The sequence below is a fragment of the Pterocles gutturalis genome, unplaced genomic scaffold (genome assembly GCF_000699245.1).
Source record: "Pterocles gutturalis isolate BGI_N339 unplaced genomic scaffold, ASM69924v1 scaffold20311, whole genome shotgun sequence".
Taxonomy (NCBI): Eukaryota; Metazoa; Chordata; class Aves; order Pterocliformes; family Pteroclidae; genus Pterocles; species Pterocles gutturalis.
This window is the reverse complement of record NW_010105967.1, coordinates 38,296-53,498: the sequence shown is the minus strand read 5'-3', so window position 1 is coordinate 53,498 and position 15,203 is coordinate 38,296. Positions and strand designations below refer to the sequence as shown.

The 15,203-nt window shown below is 41.0% G+C and overlaps 1 protein-coding gene across 1 annotated transcript in view; it reads left to right on the top strand.

The window, feature by feature from the left end:
* Positions 1-8,723, top strand: part of LOC104472058 (putative RNA-binding protein Luc7-like 2) — a 14,154-nt gene extending 5,431 nt beyond the window's left edge. The window contains 5 exon segments of the mRNA XM_010087598.1: positions 1-15; positions 893-922; positions 1,841-2,035; positions 7,825-7,964; positions 7,967-8,723. The exon segment at positions 1-15 is cut by the window's left edge and continues 77 nt beyond it. Of these exon segments, the coding sequence (XP_010085900.1) occupies positions 1-15; positions 893-922; positions 1,841-2,035; positions 7,825-7,964; positions 7,967-8,007 (421 nt within the window). The 3' untranslated portion in view covers positions 8,008-8,723.
* Positions 8,724-15,203: the final 6,480 nt, after the last annotated feature.

Below are 15,203 nucleotides of genomic sequence, written 5' to 3'. Positions count from 1 at the left end.
AACTAAGGAGGTAGAGTTCTATTTTAATTGCATCTATATGGTGACTTATTTAAGTTTAATGGGAAAACTATTATGTAGCTCACCTTTTTAAATCTGCAGAATCACAGTAGTTGCATTCCTTGGAAACATGCAAGGATTGAGAGTGAATTTCATGTCTAACTCTTAAAACCTGTATTGCTTTTGTAGCCTTTTTAAAAACTACAGGTAGAAGTGTTTCTACATATTTGAATAAATAGCCTTTAAATGAGATAATTTTCAGGTGTCTTATCTTGTTTTGAGACCTGACAGACGTCAGCTTACACACGTATGAGTTTCTAACATCTGTTAGATGTCAGATATTTTCTTTATAGATGTTAGAAACTTTCCTTATTGGAAGTAGTTGAGTGTATGATTGAGGAAATTCCCTGTTCTTCTATTAAATAGTTGCTTCCAGGCCTCCTGGGGCTAGAGTGGAATGGAATCTGAACTGCAGTTTTCTTGACATGTCAGTTTAAGAGATTAACGGTGTAAACTTGAAAGTCTGTTGCAGTCTGATAATATGTGCCCGACAAGAAATAGGGTAGTACTGACTTGAACTGTAAGCTTTTTCCGTGGGAGAGTGGGAATAAAAAAGCAGATTAGATGTTCTTTTGGGTTTGTAGTATTCTGGGCTCAAAAATAAATTAAAAAAAACCACACACACATTAAAAAACCCAGTTGTCAGAGGGATGTGTTTCCTGGTAAATATGTTACAAAAATGTTAACATCAGATAAAAGACCTTTAAATAATTGCTAGTAAAATAAGAAATACAGTAACAGGTCAACTAGTTTGGTTTATTATTACTAAATTGTACTTTATTTGATAATAAGATTCTGTAAGAAAAATTTATTTACTGTTTTCCATTTGTTTCAGGTCAAGATCCCACAGCAAGCATGCCAAAAGGTATATAAATCTGCAGACAAGGAACACCATCAGTGAAACCACCCTTTCACAAGTTGGAATGTTATAAGTTTGTCTAGCACTATTAATTTAAGATGTCCATCTTTACAGACAAAGCATTCTGTTACATAGTAATCTCTCGATGTGTTTATATAGTATTTATCACACTGCTGCCAAGTTCATACATGTACCTATTTTGTGGCTGCTACAATGCAACTTTTTGTCCCAAATAATACTTAGAACGCAGAGAGTTGCTCTTTCTTCAAAACAGAAGCTTGTGGTTAACACCTTTTGGTGAAAACTCACATTTTTAGAATCTGAAGCACCAGGTTAACTCTCAACAGATAACCCATCAATAGTACAAATTATCTTCCTTATCTCATGGGTAACCTTCAACTATGTAGGTTTTACTGCAAAGTGTTTTTTAAAAAAAGAAATAAAATAATGAACTTTTATGGTGTTTAGAAACTTCCAGACTAGTTTTATTGTAGTGCTATGGGGAAGGATATAGTCCTGTTTTCTCAGATCCTCGTAATATAGGTTCTGGCAGATGGTCCCTATCACTGCGTCACAAAGTTCTAAAACTTTGCCTTATAAAGACAAGATTTTGAAATTTTTTTAAGTAGATTTTTTTTCCCCATATTTTTAATTCCTTTCAGAAGCTGGAATTAGCTATGCTGTAACCATACCTACGATTATGAATTAACTGTAAAATGGTCTGCATCAGTCACAAAGGAGTTTGTGGGATTTCTAATGTTGCTTTCTCCTCTGTTTGCCTGTGATAGGGCAATGCAATAGCTTTGAACACTGCAGACCATTCTGTGTACAGATTTGCTTATGCGTAGAGTGTATAATATTCAAAGTACACTGATGGAGTAGCTAGGTGAATGCAGTGTCTGGTTTAAGTCTTTCTGTTCCTAGATCTAGGTCCCGAGATCGCCGCAGACATCGGTCTCGCTCAGCCTCTCGGGAACGAAAGAGAAGAACTCGCTCCAAATCCCGTGAGAAACGCCATCGTCACAGGTCTCGCTCTAACAGCCGCAGCCGGAGTCACAGCCATCATAGAAGCAGGCATAGTTCCAGGGAGAGAAGCCGAGAACGCAGCTCCAAAAAGAGGTAAATGTTGGCCTAGAAATAAATGACTTTTCCTAGATGTATGATGAGAATTTTTGCACTACATTAAGTTTACGTTTAGCGCATGGTAATTTAAACACATTTTGAGACTGTTATACCTTGAACATATTTATGATTTGCTATACAGTAGTGATTTTTTTTTAATAAAAATAATAGGGTTATGTATTATTTGTTGTGGAGGAGTAATACAAAGTATTGGTGTCAAGTTGATAATACCTTCCTGCAGCGTAGAAAGTGAAACAGTTGATCTCCATTTGAACCCAGGGATATTGGGAGTCATCTTACTGTCACCCATTTGGTTTTTCCCTTGGGCTCTTGTTCCCAGAACTGGAGCCTATCTGTTGTGTACTGCACAAGATACAAGTAAGTCTAGATATGCATGAGAATGAACTGGTTGCATTGCATCTGAAGATATTTCTTTGCAAGGCAAGTGGCTTGACCCCTCATTGAAGGATTACTGCAGAGAGCAGTCTGGGGCTGTTGCTTTTAAATGACTCAATTGCTGTCTGCTCCTGAGGATTTGCTGGCTTATTTTATTTAGATGAGTGAGGTAAGCGTAATTTAGGAGAGTGCTGGAATTGCACAACAAGGCATCTGGTAGGGAGGTCTGTTCATAACCAGAATTCCGTTCTTGTATAGCTCAGCCACTGTGGCATGGATTTGAGCGCAGTACAGTGGATGGTATGCCCAGTCTTAAAACCCTGACAGATTGTCAACTTGCAGAAAGAGAAAAGATCTGGTTTTGAAGTGGCTGCACATGCAGGGTTTGTAATTCAGAGGATTTTAGGATTTAAATCACCAGGGACAGAGAACAGAGGTGAATTTGTTCAAGTACCTCATGGGGTCTTAGCCCTGGAAATTAGCTTTTTTCCTTCTGGATTAGGTAGGTGACTCTAGTCCCGTTGTGCTCTGTTAGAGAGCATAGAGGACAGGGTTTGTTCAAGTCTTTTGTTTCCTTCATTTTGTTGCAGAGGATAAATGTCCAGCTCTCTAGTCGATATAATCAGTAGTGCCTGGTATTTAAAATTCTTCAGGGTGTTCTTTAGTTTCCTAAAGTCAACATTTTGGACTCAGCGATTTCCATCTTGATGTAGCCTGTCATCACAGTTATCCTGAAGAGCCTGCCTCTTCAAGACATTCACAATGGTGGAGTAACAAACCTTCACACCTGTAGTTCTTCAGTCTTAAAATAGACGTTTTCCTTTGGGTCCACGTGTTTGTTAACTTGGATGAAGCAATGTACAGAGCGTATGCTCAAGTTGCCTTTTATTCTTCAACTTTGAAGTCCAGCCTTGTAAGACTCAATTTCAGTCCTTTGAAGTAAACTACACTGATCGATTGTTCCAGGATTCTCATTGTAGTTGCTCAGACTTCCCAATATGATATGCACAGTGCAAATGGTGCATTGTCTTCTGCATGTTGTCAGAGAAATAGGTAAGAACAAGGAAGTGGTGTGGAGCATTGGTGCTATCCATATAACAGTAAACCTGTCAGTCTCAGCTGCCAAAGGTGAATTGAAAAAGTGCAAGGTGATTTGAAGTCAGTATTCTTTATCAAGATGCTGTCAAAGGATAAGCCCTTCAAGCTTTGTTTTGTGTGAATGACTTAAAAAAATCAGGGCACAAGATTTCAACCTTACAGTGTACTGGGAATATTTCTACTGATGTCAGTTCCTGCCCTGGAGGAATGTTCCTTCCTGTGTTGTAAGAATCCTTGGTACAAATAAGATTTTCCATTACTGTTAACTTGAAGTGAAAAATTGCTGTGTTGTCATTAGCAGCTCATACCTCATTTCTCTCAGGTGAAGCAGAATTTTTGCTCTTAAAGTATGTGTATTGTGTTTTCAAGAGACTAAAGAATCCTTAGAGCTATGATCTTGCTGCACTGAGACCAGGATAACTATTGGAACTTGTAGCCAGGCTGAATACCTCCTGTTTTAGAGATGCCCTTATAGCTATTAGAGCTGCTTTTCACATGAATGTGGGAGAGGTCTTTCTACTGAATACCATGCCACTGTTGATGCCAGAATGCAGAATAAACCTGAACTTGCAGACTCAAACGCATTATACTTCCTTGCCTCCTAAGAACTCTCTAGTCCAGGGAAGTACTCAATGCCAAATCCTGTTTTTAAATTTAGGGAGGAGGGGGGAATTTCTTGAAGTTGTGGTATGAAATCTTTTATCTGAGCCTGTCTTTCTTCAGCTCAAAACATTCAGTTGTCCAAGGAATTCTGGCCAAGAACATTCTGGAAAATAAGACACACTCCAGCGAGTTAACTTTTTCAGGAGGGAGTTGTAGCCTTTTGGTTTTGAATAGCCAAACTAATTCAGATCTGGACAACACAGTGCTTTTGCCAAACTCTTGCAGAAGACCAGAGTGGGACAACAGAAGCAACGAAGATGGATGAAAGCTGCAGCAGTGGCAGCCCATGGTGCCTCTAATTCTAGGGCCTTAAGAGAAGTGTGGAGTTGTGGTTGCTGTGTGGGAAGAGTTGTGTCATTTTATGTTAACCTAAAGCCTTCAGTGTGATTTTTGGGCTTGGTTAAAATACCATAAAATACGATTATTGTAGGCTGCAGAATTCTGCTGTAAAAGCTATTTATGTGTCTGGGTTGGGTTTTTTTTTTCAGTTTTGAATGCATCCATTATGGCCTTAACATGTAAGCGTCCTAGACAATTTGACTCTTTACTGGAGAAACTCTTGATGTGCTTCTCCTTGAAGTTATTTTCCCATTTTGTTTTGTATAACAACATTATCACAGGCAAACATGTGCTGGGTATTGTTTGCAGCAAACCATGCAGTTCCTTCTGATTTTCCTGTTCGCCCTTCTTCAGAAAGTATTTTCCAAAGAGCCTTTGACATAAAATGAAAAGCTACTTCTTAATTGTGAAAGTAAAAGGATTCTTATTGTGTGCTATATCAGAGAAGATTCTGCAAATACATACATTTCTGACAAATGTGTTTTTTCTTTTTAATCTGTATTATCATTTACACAAAGAACAGGGGGATAGATTTAAATCTCTTAATGGCTGGGATCTTGTTTCAAATTTATTAATATAAGGACCCGACCTCCACACTGTGTGAGCACAACTGAACGTATCCAAAGTATCTGGCGATAGTAGCAATGTGTCTAAGATAATGGGAACCCATCTGTTAATAACAGTAATGTGCCTAAGGCAACAGGAACCCTAGGTCTACCCAGGCTTGTATTACTGACTTATCAAGAGCAGGTCTAAATAAAGTCCTACTTTTCCTAGCTATAAGTACTAAATAACTAAAAAGAACCATCTTCCATCTCATTAGAAACAAAATACATAACTTGTGCTTTTTGATTTGCAATGAGAGAGGGAATATTTGCAGTTAGATGTTGAGATCCATACTCAAGAAGATCAATCATCACAGCAGACCTAAATGTGGGTAAATTAAGAGATACTTGGGTCCGTGTGCTTGAGCCCTCTTGTAAGAACTCATGTGACAAGGGCTAGTGTACTCCCATAGAGACATTGTATGGACAGATAAGAGTATCTGAAGTCATAGGATGGGCTTCATTTCACCTGGCTTTAGATGACTAGGTCAGATGTAAATCCTGTGAGTCTCATTACAGACTCGTCTGACATAATTCTGTGTGTGTTTTAAGATGAGACAAATCATGCCTTAAAGTTTCTGTTTCTCTGATGGCTGTTAAGGAAATCTGTCTGATTAGCTTAGATGTCTGCACTGCAGACATTTAAAGCTGGGTGAGATCCCACTCTTAGCATTTAGATTTTTTTTTTTTTTGTAAATATGCTTCAGATCCTGGTTGACAACAGAATATTCTACCCCTGTGCTAATTCTCTTCTGTGGTAGAGAAGTACAGGCTTTATATATATATAAATTTTTTTTTTTTTTTGAGGAGAAAGCCGAGGGCTGGGGGGAGCACAGGCCCATTTAGTCAAAGATCTTACCAGTTGGAAGGTTTGAAACTGCATCTGTATCTTTTCCTGCTTTCCTAGATCTGACCGGCTGCTCTAGGATGTTCCCAGACTGTCAGGACTGTCCTAGGATTTTTTTTGTCCAAGGCTACTTATGGTTGTTTTTGTCCTCAGACCCAATGCAGGCATTCACAGATACTGTCTTGGAACCAGTATCACATATTGTAACATGATTCATACTTGGTGAACAGGACAGCGTGGATGCTGCCCACGTATCTGGTGAAGAGGGTGGTATCTGCTGAAGAATCCACTTGATAAGTTAGGAAGTAATGCTTTCCAGTTGTTCTAGATAATGTAAGGCTAGTTCTGATTTTAAAGGCTATACCTTGCCCTTGAGAAAGACAGGAATGGTATTTTAGTTCTAAGTCTTCTGGTAGTAATGCTGCTTGCTAAAGCAGTTGTATAAACTTCCACATCACCATGCTGGGATTCATTAAAGCCAGTCTTCCTTCTTGTCAGCTGAGTAAAGGCTACCCTGGAGAGAGATGGAATGGCTAGAAAAATGCATCTTGCAGTCCCCCAGAAATGCATTGAATGAAAAGCCAAAGGTGTGGATGCCTGTTCTAGGATTAATTACTAATTAGCCTGACTCAGTCAGTTTGGAAGCATTGTTACTTCTGAAGGGGACTTGCAGTGCAAAATACTTGTGAAACAGCTGTACTAACTCCAATCTTCTTATTTGGTATGTAGCTCCTCTTCTTGTTTGACATTAATTTCATGGAATAGGTGTAATGCTTGTGGATCTTGGTGTTTGCAAATACAAAGTTTTGTAAAACACTACATTGTAGGAAAAGTAATCTTTCCAGCTGAGGAACTAAAATGAAAGGTCACGTCTTTGTAAGCTTATAAAAGGAAATTAGTGCACGAGCATTTTGCAGACTTCAGTTTTGAAGGTTTGAGGTGATGACAGTAACTTTCTGTAAGTGGGAAGAGTATAATCTCACTGTCCAGTACCCCAGATTTTTTGACTAAGAAATTAGAGGCTAGCTTTATAGCATGATGTTGAGATTTTTCTGTGAAAGTATGTATTGGATTCTTTTATGATTGCAGCACATTTTAAATGAATGTGATGTTTTTTCAACAACAGGCTTGGGTTCACTCTGTGAGGGAATGTAGAGGATGTTTAATTCAGGTTTTTTCCAATACAGGCAGCTCATGTAATTTCAAACTATGTGGACTGTCTAACAGAACAGCTCTTTTCTGGCTCCATTGTAAAGGTTTTGGAGATGCCTATTATCAGAGTAAAAAATCTTAAAATAACACCACCCCAATGTTGCAAAATCACACATGGGTTAATTCTTCTAACAAAACCTAATTGTAGCACTGATTCCAGATTTGTTTTTTATTTGTCTTGTAGTAGCCTCATTCCAGAGGCAAGTTCATTTCCCCCTGGTTTTAATTGAACTCCCATTTTTAAACACATTTTTAAAGTTTTTAATTTGTATATCTGAGATAAGCTAGACCTTCTTCTCAAGCTAGAGACTACAGATGAGAAGATTCAATTAAACTCCTGTTAATGCAAGCTTGAGGGCAGAGGTTGAAAATAAGAGTGAAGCATGTTGACCCTAATGTGGGCTCTGTAATAAATGCAGATTAAATTCTGCCTCTATCAATATTTGTCTTTTGAAATTGGATGTAGGAAAAGGAGAAAAGTAAAATTTCTGATGTCTTCTCGTATAGTTCTATTTATATAAATATAAAGTTGGTTGGAAAAAGAAGAAAAATATAAAATTAAAATGCTCTTTGATAGCTACAGATTCATGACTAACTTGAATTCTCAAATTTACTGCGCTTTTCAGATCCTCAAAAGAAAGATCTTCCAGGGATAAAGAACGCTCAAGAGATCGTGATAGAACATCACGTGATAAAGATAGAAGCTCAAGAGAGAGGTCACCGCGAGATTTCAAAGACAAGAAACGTTCTTACGAAAGTGCTAATGGCACCCGAGGAGCTCAGAAGAGCGTGAAGCAGGAGAGATATAACTGGCTGTATATTCACCTGATCTCTAGCTTCCTATGGAGTTGCATACTATGGTTTAGTTTACAGTTGTTCAAAGGGACACCAGTGAGCAGTTCCAGACACTGATGCAACTAGGGTAGATGTACAGTATATAAAAGTGGTTATAACCAAGTCAGAATTAAACCCCGTCAATTAATGATGCCTAAAGCTGGGTCCGTGACTTCCACCAAGTTGTAAAACTTTTCTGAAAGATTTCTCTTTATTCAGGACAACAGTTTTATGTACCAAGATGCAGATCTCAGTGTTTTTAATCTCCTTTCCAATACAAGTTAGTGAACAAATTATATTGTACTACTTGCCTTGGGTGCTTTTGAACCTTTATAAATTGTCCAATTCTGCTCCAGTCAAAACAGCAGCATTGAAAGGTTGTATTTTGGGGGATTTTTTTGTAAGAGGGTGGGTGGATGGATATTAACTTTTACTCTAAGGTTATGTTCCCAGTGATGATTTTTTGTTTTGTTTTGTTTGGGAACCTAGGAGTTGATTACAGTGGGAGCATTTAGACAGGAATGTGTGCTGGAGAAAGCGAAAATGTCTTTTTACAGTGCCTATTTAGACTTGGAAATTGAACAGCTGTTGCATTACATCTTTTTTATTTCTACTTAAATTTTGAAATCAAAGCCAGTCCCATATCTGTACCATTTGATTGGTATGTGTTCAATATATTTGTTTTTTTCCATAAGGACTCTTTCTGCTTTTTCTTGTGGGGTGTAAATGGCACATCCTTAATTGTATTAAAAACAAACAAAAAGCCAGCAACAACAAACAAATTGAGAACAAAAAAATAAAAAATGAAAAAGGAAACCACATTGTCGAATAACTTAACAAGGATATACTGGTCTCTTAAGGTGGTTACTTAGCAGTTGAGTCATTTACAAACTAACATTTGGTTATTAAGAGTTTTTAACATGCACATGTGCTCTGGGAGAAGCAGTCTTTCTGATTACAATCTTGACTGTCCTAAGATCTTCAAAGGCAAAAACACATGGAATCATAATGATCATGGCACAGCCACTACTCCTTAATGACTTCAGTTTCAAAAAGCAGTATTTCATTTAGGTGCAAGTTTCCTAAACATAAAGGGGTTGCTGTCAGTTCTGTTAGATTGAAAGTGCTTTGGGGCATATAAATTATTAAGATATGCCCTACCTTCACACAGAAAAATGGTAATTAAGTTCTCCTTGAGATTACACCTCTGAGTTACTTAACAGGGATGCTTAAGAGCGGTGCTTGTAATGATTTATTGGCATTCTCAGCAGGTTCTGCAGATTCCTCTGTATCCCCCTAGTCCAAGTGCCTCTGTAGGCCCCTGAATCATGCGTATATAATATCACTGTAAATTCACTGTGTGCATTTCTTCTTCAGTGTCTTTTCTGTAGCCTCTTCAGTATGGTCAGAACACATGGGTGGTAATTCTAACGCAGCAGGTAATTCAGCAGTGTTTTGGCTGGCTGGCTGGCAGTGAAAGCTAGAGCAGGACCTTTACATCTCAGCAAGGACTTGTATTCAGCGTAGCACATACCCTCCCCTTTGAATTAATGTCATTTTAAGCTCCTCAAGAAATACTTCAATAATGATGATTAACTACTTAACACTTTTTTTTTTTTAATTTACCCAATTGAAATCTGAACATGAGTTTCCTTCCTGGGAGTGCTTTATGATTTCCTGCATAGCCTAGCTGCACAATGAATGTCCCTGTGTTTGTCCCTCTGGTATGAGCATGCTGTGTAAGTGCTTGCTAACATCCATTGTCACACCTTCGTTACTGAAATTCTAGTTTCTAGTGTGACAAAAGATGAACAGTCATTTCTAGATGTATCTTGCATAGCAGAGTTGCCAGTGAGTGGATTGCAAACTCCTTCCTTTCTGGAATAAAGATATTCCAGAAATACTGAGGACCTGTCTCCCCCTGCAGCCAGCAACTATGAATTTTGTATTGTCAAAAGGGGAGGGGGGAATTTGCATACTGTGACAAAACACTGCTTAGATGCCTTACTAGCAAATTCTGGATAACTTGATTTTACAAATGGCTTGTAAATTTAATTATGAAAGGGTGACTGGATTTGAGCCTTCCGTATTTATAGGTTCTCATAGGGTGGTGAGCTTCATAGTATCCAAGTACCACACCAACATTAAACAGAGAGAAGGTAAGTCTTGCCTCTGGTATCCTGATAAAATAATCTGTACTATACATGGAAATAATGTTTCATGTCTGAAATGAGGACTGGAGTGTAGTTAGGAAGAGACCAGAATTAAGGCAATTGATGAAACACACTTCTGATGCAAAAGACCTGGAACATCTGTCAGAAAGGGAGACTGCTTTATTAGTTGTGCCTGAGTAAGTATTTTCCATCCTTCCAACATAACCAAGCTACCTTAATTTCCAGGAGGGTGAAACTGAGATATTCATCCCCTGTGTATTTCCTGCTGGACAGCTGAAGAGTGGTATTGACTGACATTAGTTTGCATGGTCAAAATGATTGCGTAAGGGATCTGGGGGAGGTAAATCTCTGTTCCTTCTCTGAAGCATCATACAAGGAAAAGAGCTTTGATGGGGAAAGAGCTTTGATGTCAATCAAGCTGTTTAGGCTTCATTAGTTGTGGTCTTTAATTTCCTAACATTCAGTAAACAGTTCAGCAGTCTGACTTCTGGTCTAGAACCAGGTCATAAATACAATGGTGAGATCATTCAGAAGATCAAGCCACTCAACTGACTAATCCAGACCAAATACATCCTATAGATGTGGATGTACCAGCTTCACATCACACTACGTATCGTCTGTCCACACTGGACTTAGGATTTCCCCCACCAAGCCTGTTTGCCCAGCTTTTCTCACTTTGGTTGCTTGTTCAGCCATTGATTCTTACAAGATTGAGAGCCAGAGGCGGGGTGCTAGACCCACAGGAAGTCCATGGGGGATGCTGCTGTGCAGTAATGCGTCACTGGCAGAGCTTGCAGTGATCTGTACTGCTACTGATTCTGCACTAAGAGATCTTGCAGATCCTCGAGAGGGCCTGAGTGCTGAGAGTGCTTGAGGCCATTCCTATCTGAGGAAAATAGCTTCCCTCTCCTACAAAGAGGCTGTAGCCTGGGAAGGGAATGGAGCTCCTGAGGGAACCTGAGGATGCTGTAGCTTAGCATCTGTTTGAAATTTTGTTGACGCAGTTGTAACTCCATGGCAATTTTTATCAAGACTGCAGGAGTATAAATTGAGCTAAAAGAGTAGATCATTTCATACAAGTGTTTGAAATGCAGTGAGCCAGCAAGCATTACTCCTTTTATCTCAGAAAGCTCTCACTCAGGATTAGTCAGGGGAGCGTAAAACAGGAAAATGTTGAGATGGTAAGCAGCTAGGGGATGGTGTGTTCCCAGAAATGAGGTCCTTTCCTAAATGTATGAGAGTTGCTTTTCCTGCTGGAGCAGGAGGAGCCATGCAGTAAAACTGATGTTTCCAAGCACAGAGGTGCTTGGCCTGCTGCAGCTGTATTGTATTGCCAGTGAAGCTATGGAGGAGGCTGTTCCTCTCTGTCCTCTTGCCTTCCATCAGGTAGTGAACCTGGAATTTATCTTCCTGTTGCCAGAGCATGAACTCTAGCTCCAGAGTCCATCTCTCTGTCCAATCTATCTTACACCAGTTCATGCCTTCGAGGCACCTTCCATCCTGCCCCAGGGGCAGCGGGAGAAAACAGTGAACAAGCCCCCTACGCCAATGCAAAGGGATGACTGTGGTAACCTTAAAAAGCCTCAGGGCAGGGATTTCTTTAGCTGAAGAGAGAAGGGTGGCAACTTGTCTTAAGACACCTGCGGCCAAATGAACAGTTTTAGCTATGGGAGCTTCAGTATCACAACAAGGAGCTTCTGTGGTGCTGTAGATGACTCAGTGAGACATGACTCAGTGAGATGTGTGTGCTGTCTGCTCCCTGACTGCTAGAGATCTGAGCAGGTTGCAGTTGCAGTCAGCACAGCACAAAGTAGAAATACAGAACGAGCTATGTGCCAGAAGTGATGGCAGTGTGTTGTGTAAGGGTCTACAGCACCTGATAACCTCTCTGGTTTACTATTCTCCGTCCCACTTTTCTCAGTATAATTGTCCTGTGTTCAGCAAACAGTAGAGGTTAGTTTCTCCTGATATATAGTGGATTATAAAAAGTGTTAATGTGATCTTCATTCAGTCCTGTATGGTTCTTGCTCTTTGTTTTTTTGCTTTGCTCACTCTTTTTTTCTACTTGCTTCTTAATAAATTCTTGTACTGTTACTGCCGATGCAATTATTTCTTTTCAGTAAGACTTTGAGATCTGGCTTTCACTGCAGCCTGCAAAACTGGGAAGCGGTTGACTGCTGGGCAGGGGTTTCCAGCAGCTGGAAATATAGGAGAAGAGAAGGAGAAATGTTTGTTTCTACCCCAGGCTCTCCTCTTTATCCCTGCTTTCTCTTCCGCAGGGACATAATGGGCGGTCAGCAGGCAATTAGAAAATTCTCTAGTGCCTTGTCTCTCGTGGCTCTGGCTTTTCACCTCCTGTTGGTGGGGTAACCGCAGTCCCAAGCCGCTTCCCCAGGCTCTCGGTGGTGCTGCGCAGAGCCCTGTAGGAGATCAGTGGCCTAGGAAGTGCCCCAGCAGGGAGAGCGGGGCTGGAGACGGACAAGGTCAAAAGGGGCCTGAAGGATAGCAGGAACTTGCCGTGTCTTTCCCAGGCTGAAATGATCTGACAAATGCTGAGTGTAGTAAAACATGAATGGTGATGCTCCGTTAGGAGCACAAAGGTTAGAAATAGTTCCCGGTGCTGTCTCAGAGAGGCTGCACAGAAGGCAGCTTTCACATCAGCCATCAGGCACCACCAGGGTCAAAGACTGCTCAGCCTCTGCATATCGATCCCTAGAAGGTGATAGGGGGTTGGGGACTTTGCATTGAACTACCGTAAATTTGCAAATTTCTGCCCTCTTTCTAAACTCAAACTGGTTTGCAACAGAGCAACAGGAGGAAAGAACTGCAGATTTCCAGCAGGCTAGGACAACTGCTGCCTTCCTGGAGGGTAGGAGAGTAATGCAGATGTCAGCTCCAGTGCTCATCCTCATCCTAAAATTCTGCTTCTGCTTGCAACCCTGTGCAAAGCTCTGCTGGTAGCACATGCTAACGGGAAGTTTTAGCACGATGTTGGAATCAGGCTGCTCTGCGTGACTGCAGTGGACGGCCTGGGGTGGCTGGATGGGGATCAGCAGCAGCATGTCCCTGATTCATCTGCTCCCATGTGCTTGTGCAGAGGGGAGGTGAAGCGCCATATTACCGCCTGCAACACAGAGAAGCACGTGGGGAAATGCTTCCAGAGACAGAAGCCTGGGCTCTCCAAGGCGAGTATGCAACATATTATTGCAGTACAACAGGACTGCCATTTTTACTGTGCACTGAGTAAGCAAATGATTCAGTCTCTAGGATGCTGCTGGCCCACAACAGGAAAAAAAATCAGTCCTGTGTGTCTTGGGCTTTTTTGATACCGTGTGCGATCTGGCCAGTATAACTGTGCCCTGAACTGGCTCAAACCCAGATAGATTCCTAGATATTACAAAGAAATTTTTCACTGTGAAGGTGGTGAGGCACTGGAACAGGTTGCCCAGAGAAGCTGTGGATGCCCCATCCCTGGAGGTGTTTAAGGCCAGGCTGGATGAGGCTTTGAGCAACCTGGGCTAGTGGGAGGTGTCCCTGTTTGATTTGGTTTGCAGCATGAGTCACACCTATGCTTTTATGAGATGCCTGAGTGCCACACCTGATGGACAGGCATTTGAATTTGGTGGCTGTTCTGTTCTTCCAGGGACCACTGTCTCTTAGTGCTGATTCAGTTTTTTCCATTCACTTCTCTTATCTTGGTATGATCTTCTGTAGGCAGCCGTCCTTTCTCATCACACACTGTGCCATCACAAGCCTTGTGGTACTTTCTGTTTAACCAGGAAGAGGATTTGAAGGTCTGAGTGGGCTCCCTTGCTCCTCTCCGGCTCTAATAGAAGCAACCACCCTGGCAACCAGCACGCAGTAGAAACATTGCTGCTGCTAGTATGTTCGTATCTGGGCTATACCCTCACCATGTTCTACCCTTCACTAGGTGTTTTAAACAGCAAATAGAAGCAGCCCCTACTCTTTCAGTGTGAAGCAACATCTCTGAGGGCTATAGTTGTACCTACACACACAGCTCTACAGCACAGGAGCTCAAGCAGCCCTTCACTTCAACCAGCAATAATGCAAATGGCCTTCCAGCAAGAAGAGTGGGTGCAAGGCGAGGGTTTTCCTCTGGACCCTGCTAGAATAATTTTTTAGAAGCTTCCCCAAATCCTCTGCAAGGTTTCTAGTCCCCTCTCTGGGCAGCCCTGGGGTATCTGAGACCTTCCCACCTTGCTCGCCTCTCTGAGCCTCTCCTCTGCCTGTGCTCCGGGCAAGGGCAGGAAGGCTGTTTGGCTCAGACTCTCTAGCAAGACAATTATTAGGCTTAAATACAATGACAGCTAAATTAACTAGTTCTGTAAAACACTCCCTGTCATTTCAAATTGCCTTGATATGTTCGTAGTCCTTGTCTCAGAGTGATTTGGTGATGCCATCGCACACCACTGGACTCTTGGATTTTATCCCAACGTTGATTTGTATTTGCACAGGGATGCCTTGCAAGTGCATCATCCTCCAGGTAAATTTCTACTTTAGTACCACAGCAGATGAAGTTTTTCAAGTTAAATTTCTCTCATTTCTTTGTCTGTGTTCCTTTAGGTTTTTTTCTATTCTTTCCCAAAAGCTGCCCGCCTTGGAATGTCTGAGTTTGCTCAACAAAGTCCATGGATTAAATTTAAGTATATATGTGTTTTTACAGTGCTTGGGTAATGTTTTCAATTAGGGTAGTGTTTGATTGTCTATACAAGGTCAAGTTTTGCTTGTTGGGATACTTTTTTTCTCCAGCAACATGACTGACAAAGCACTTTCCCCCCATGAGCTCCCTCTCACTCCTTTTCCCCTTTCTCAGTATTTTCCATGTGTTTGCACTTTTCTGGTTTAGGTCAGACACAAAGAGGATTCCATGGCACTTAGCTGATCTAACCTGGCACAGGCACTTGTCGTACTACTTGTACTATGTCACAGATTTGTCATCTCACTCAGACCTACCTGATCTCTCACAGGCTGGATGA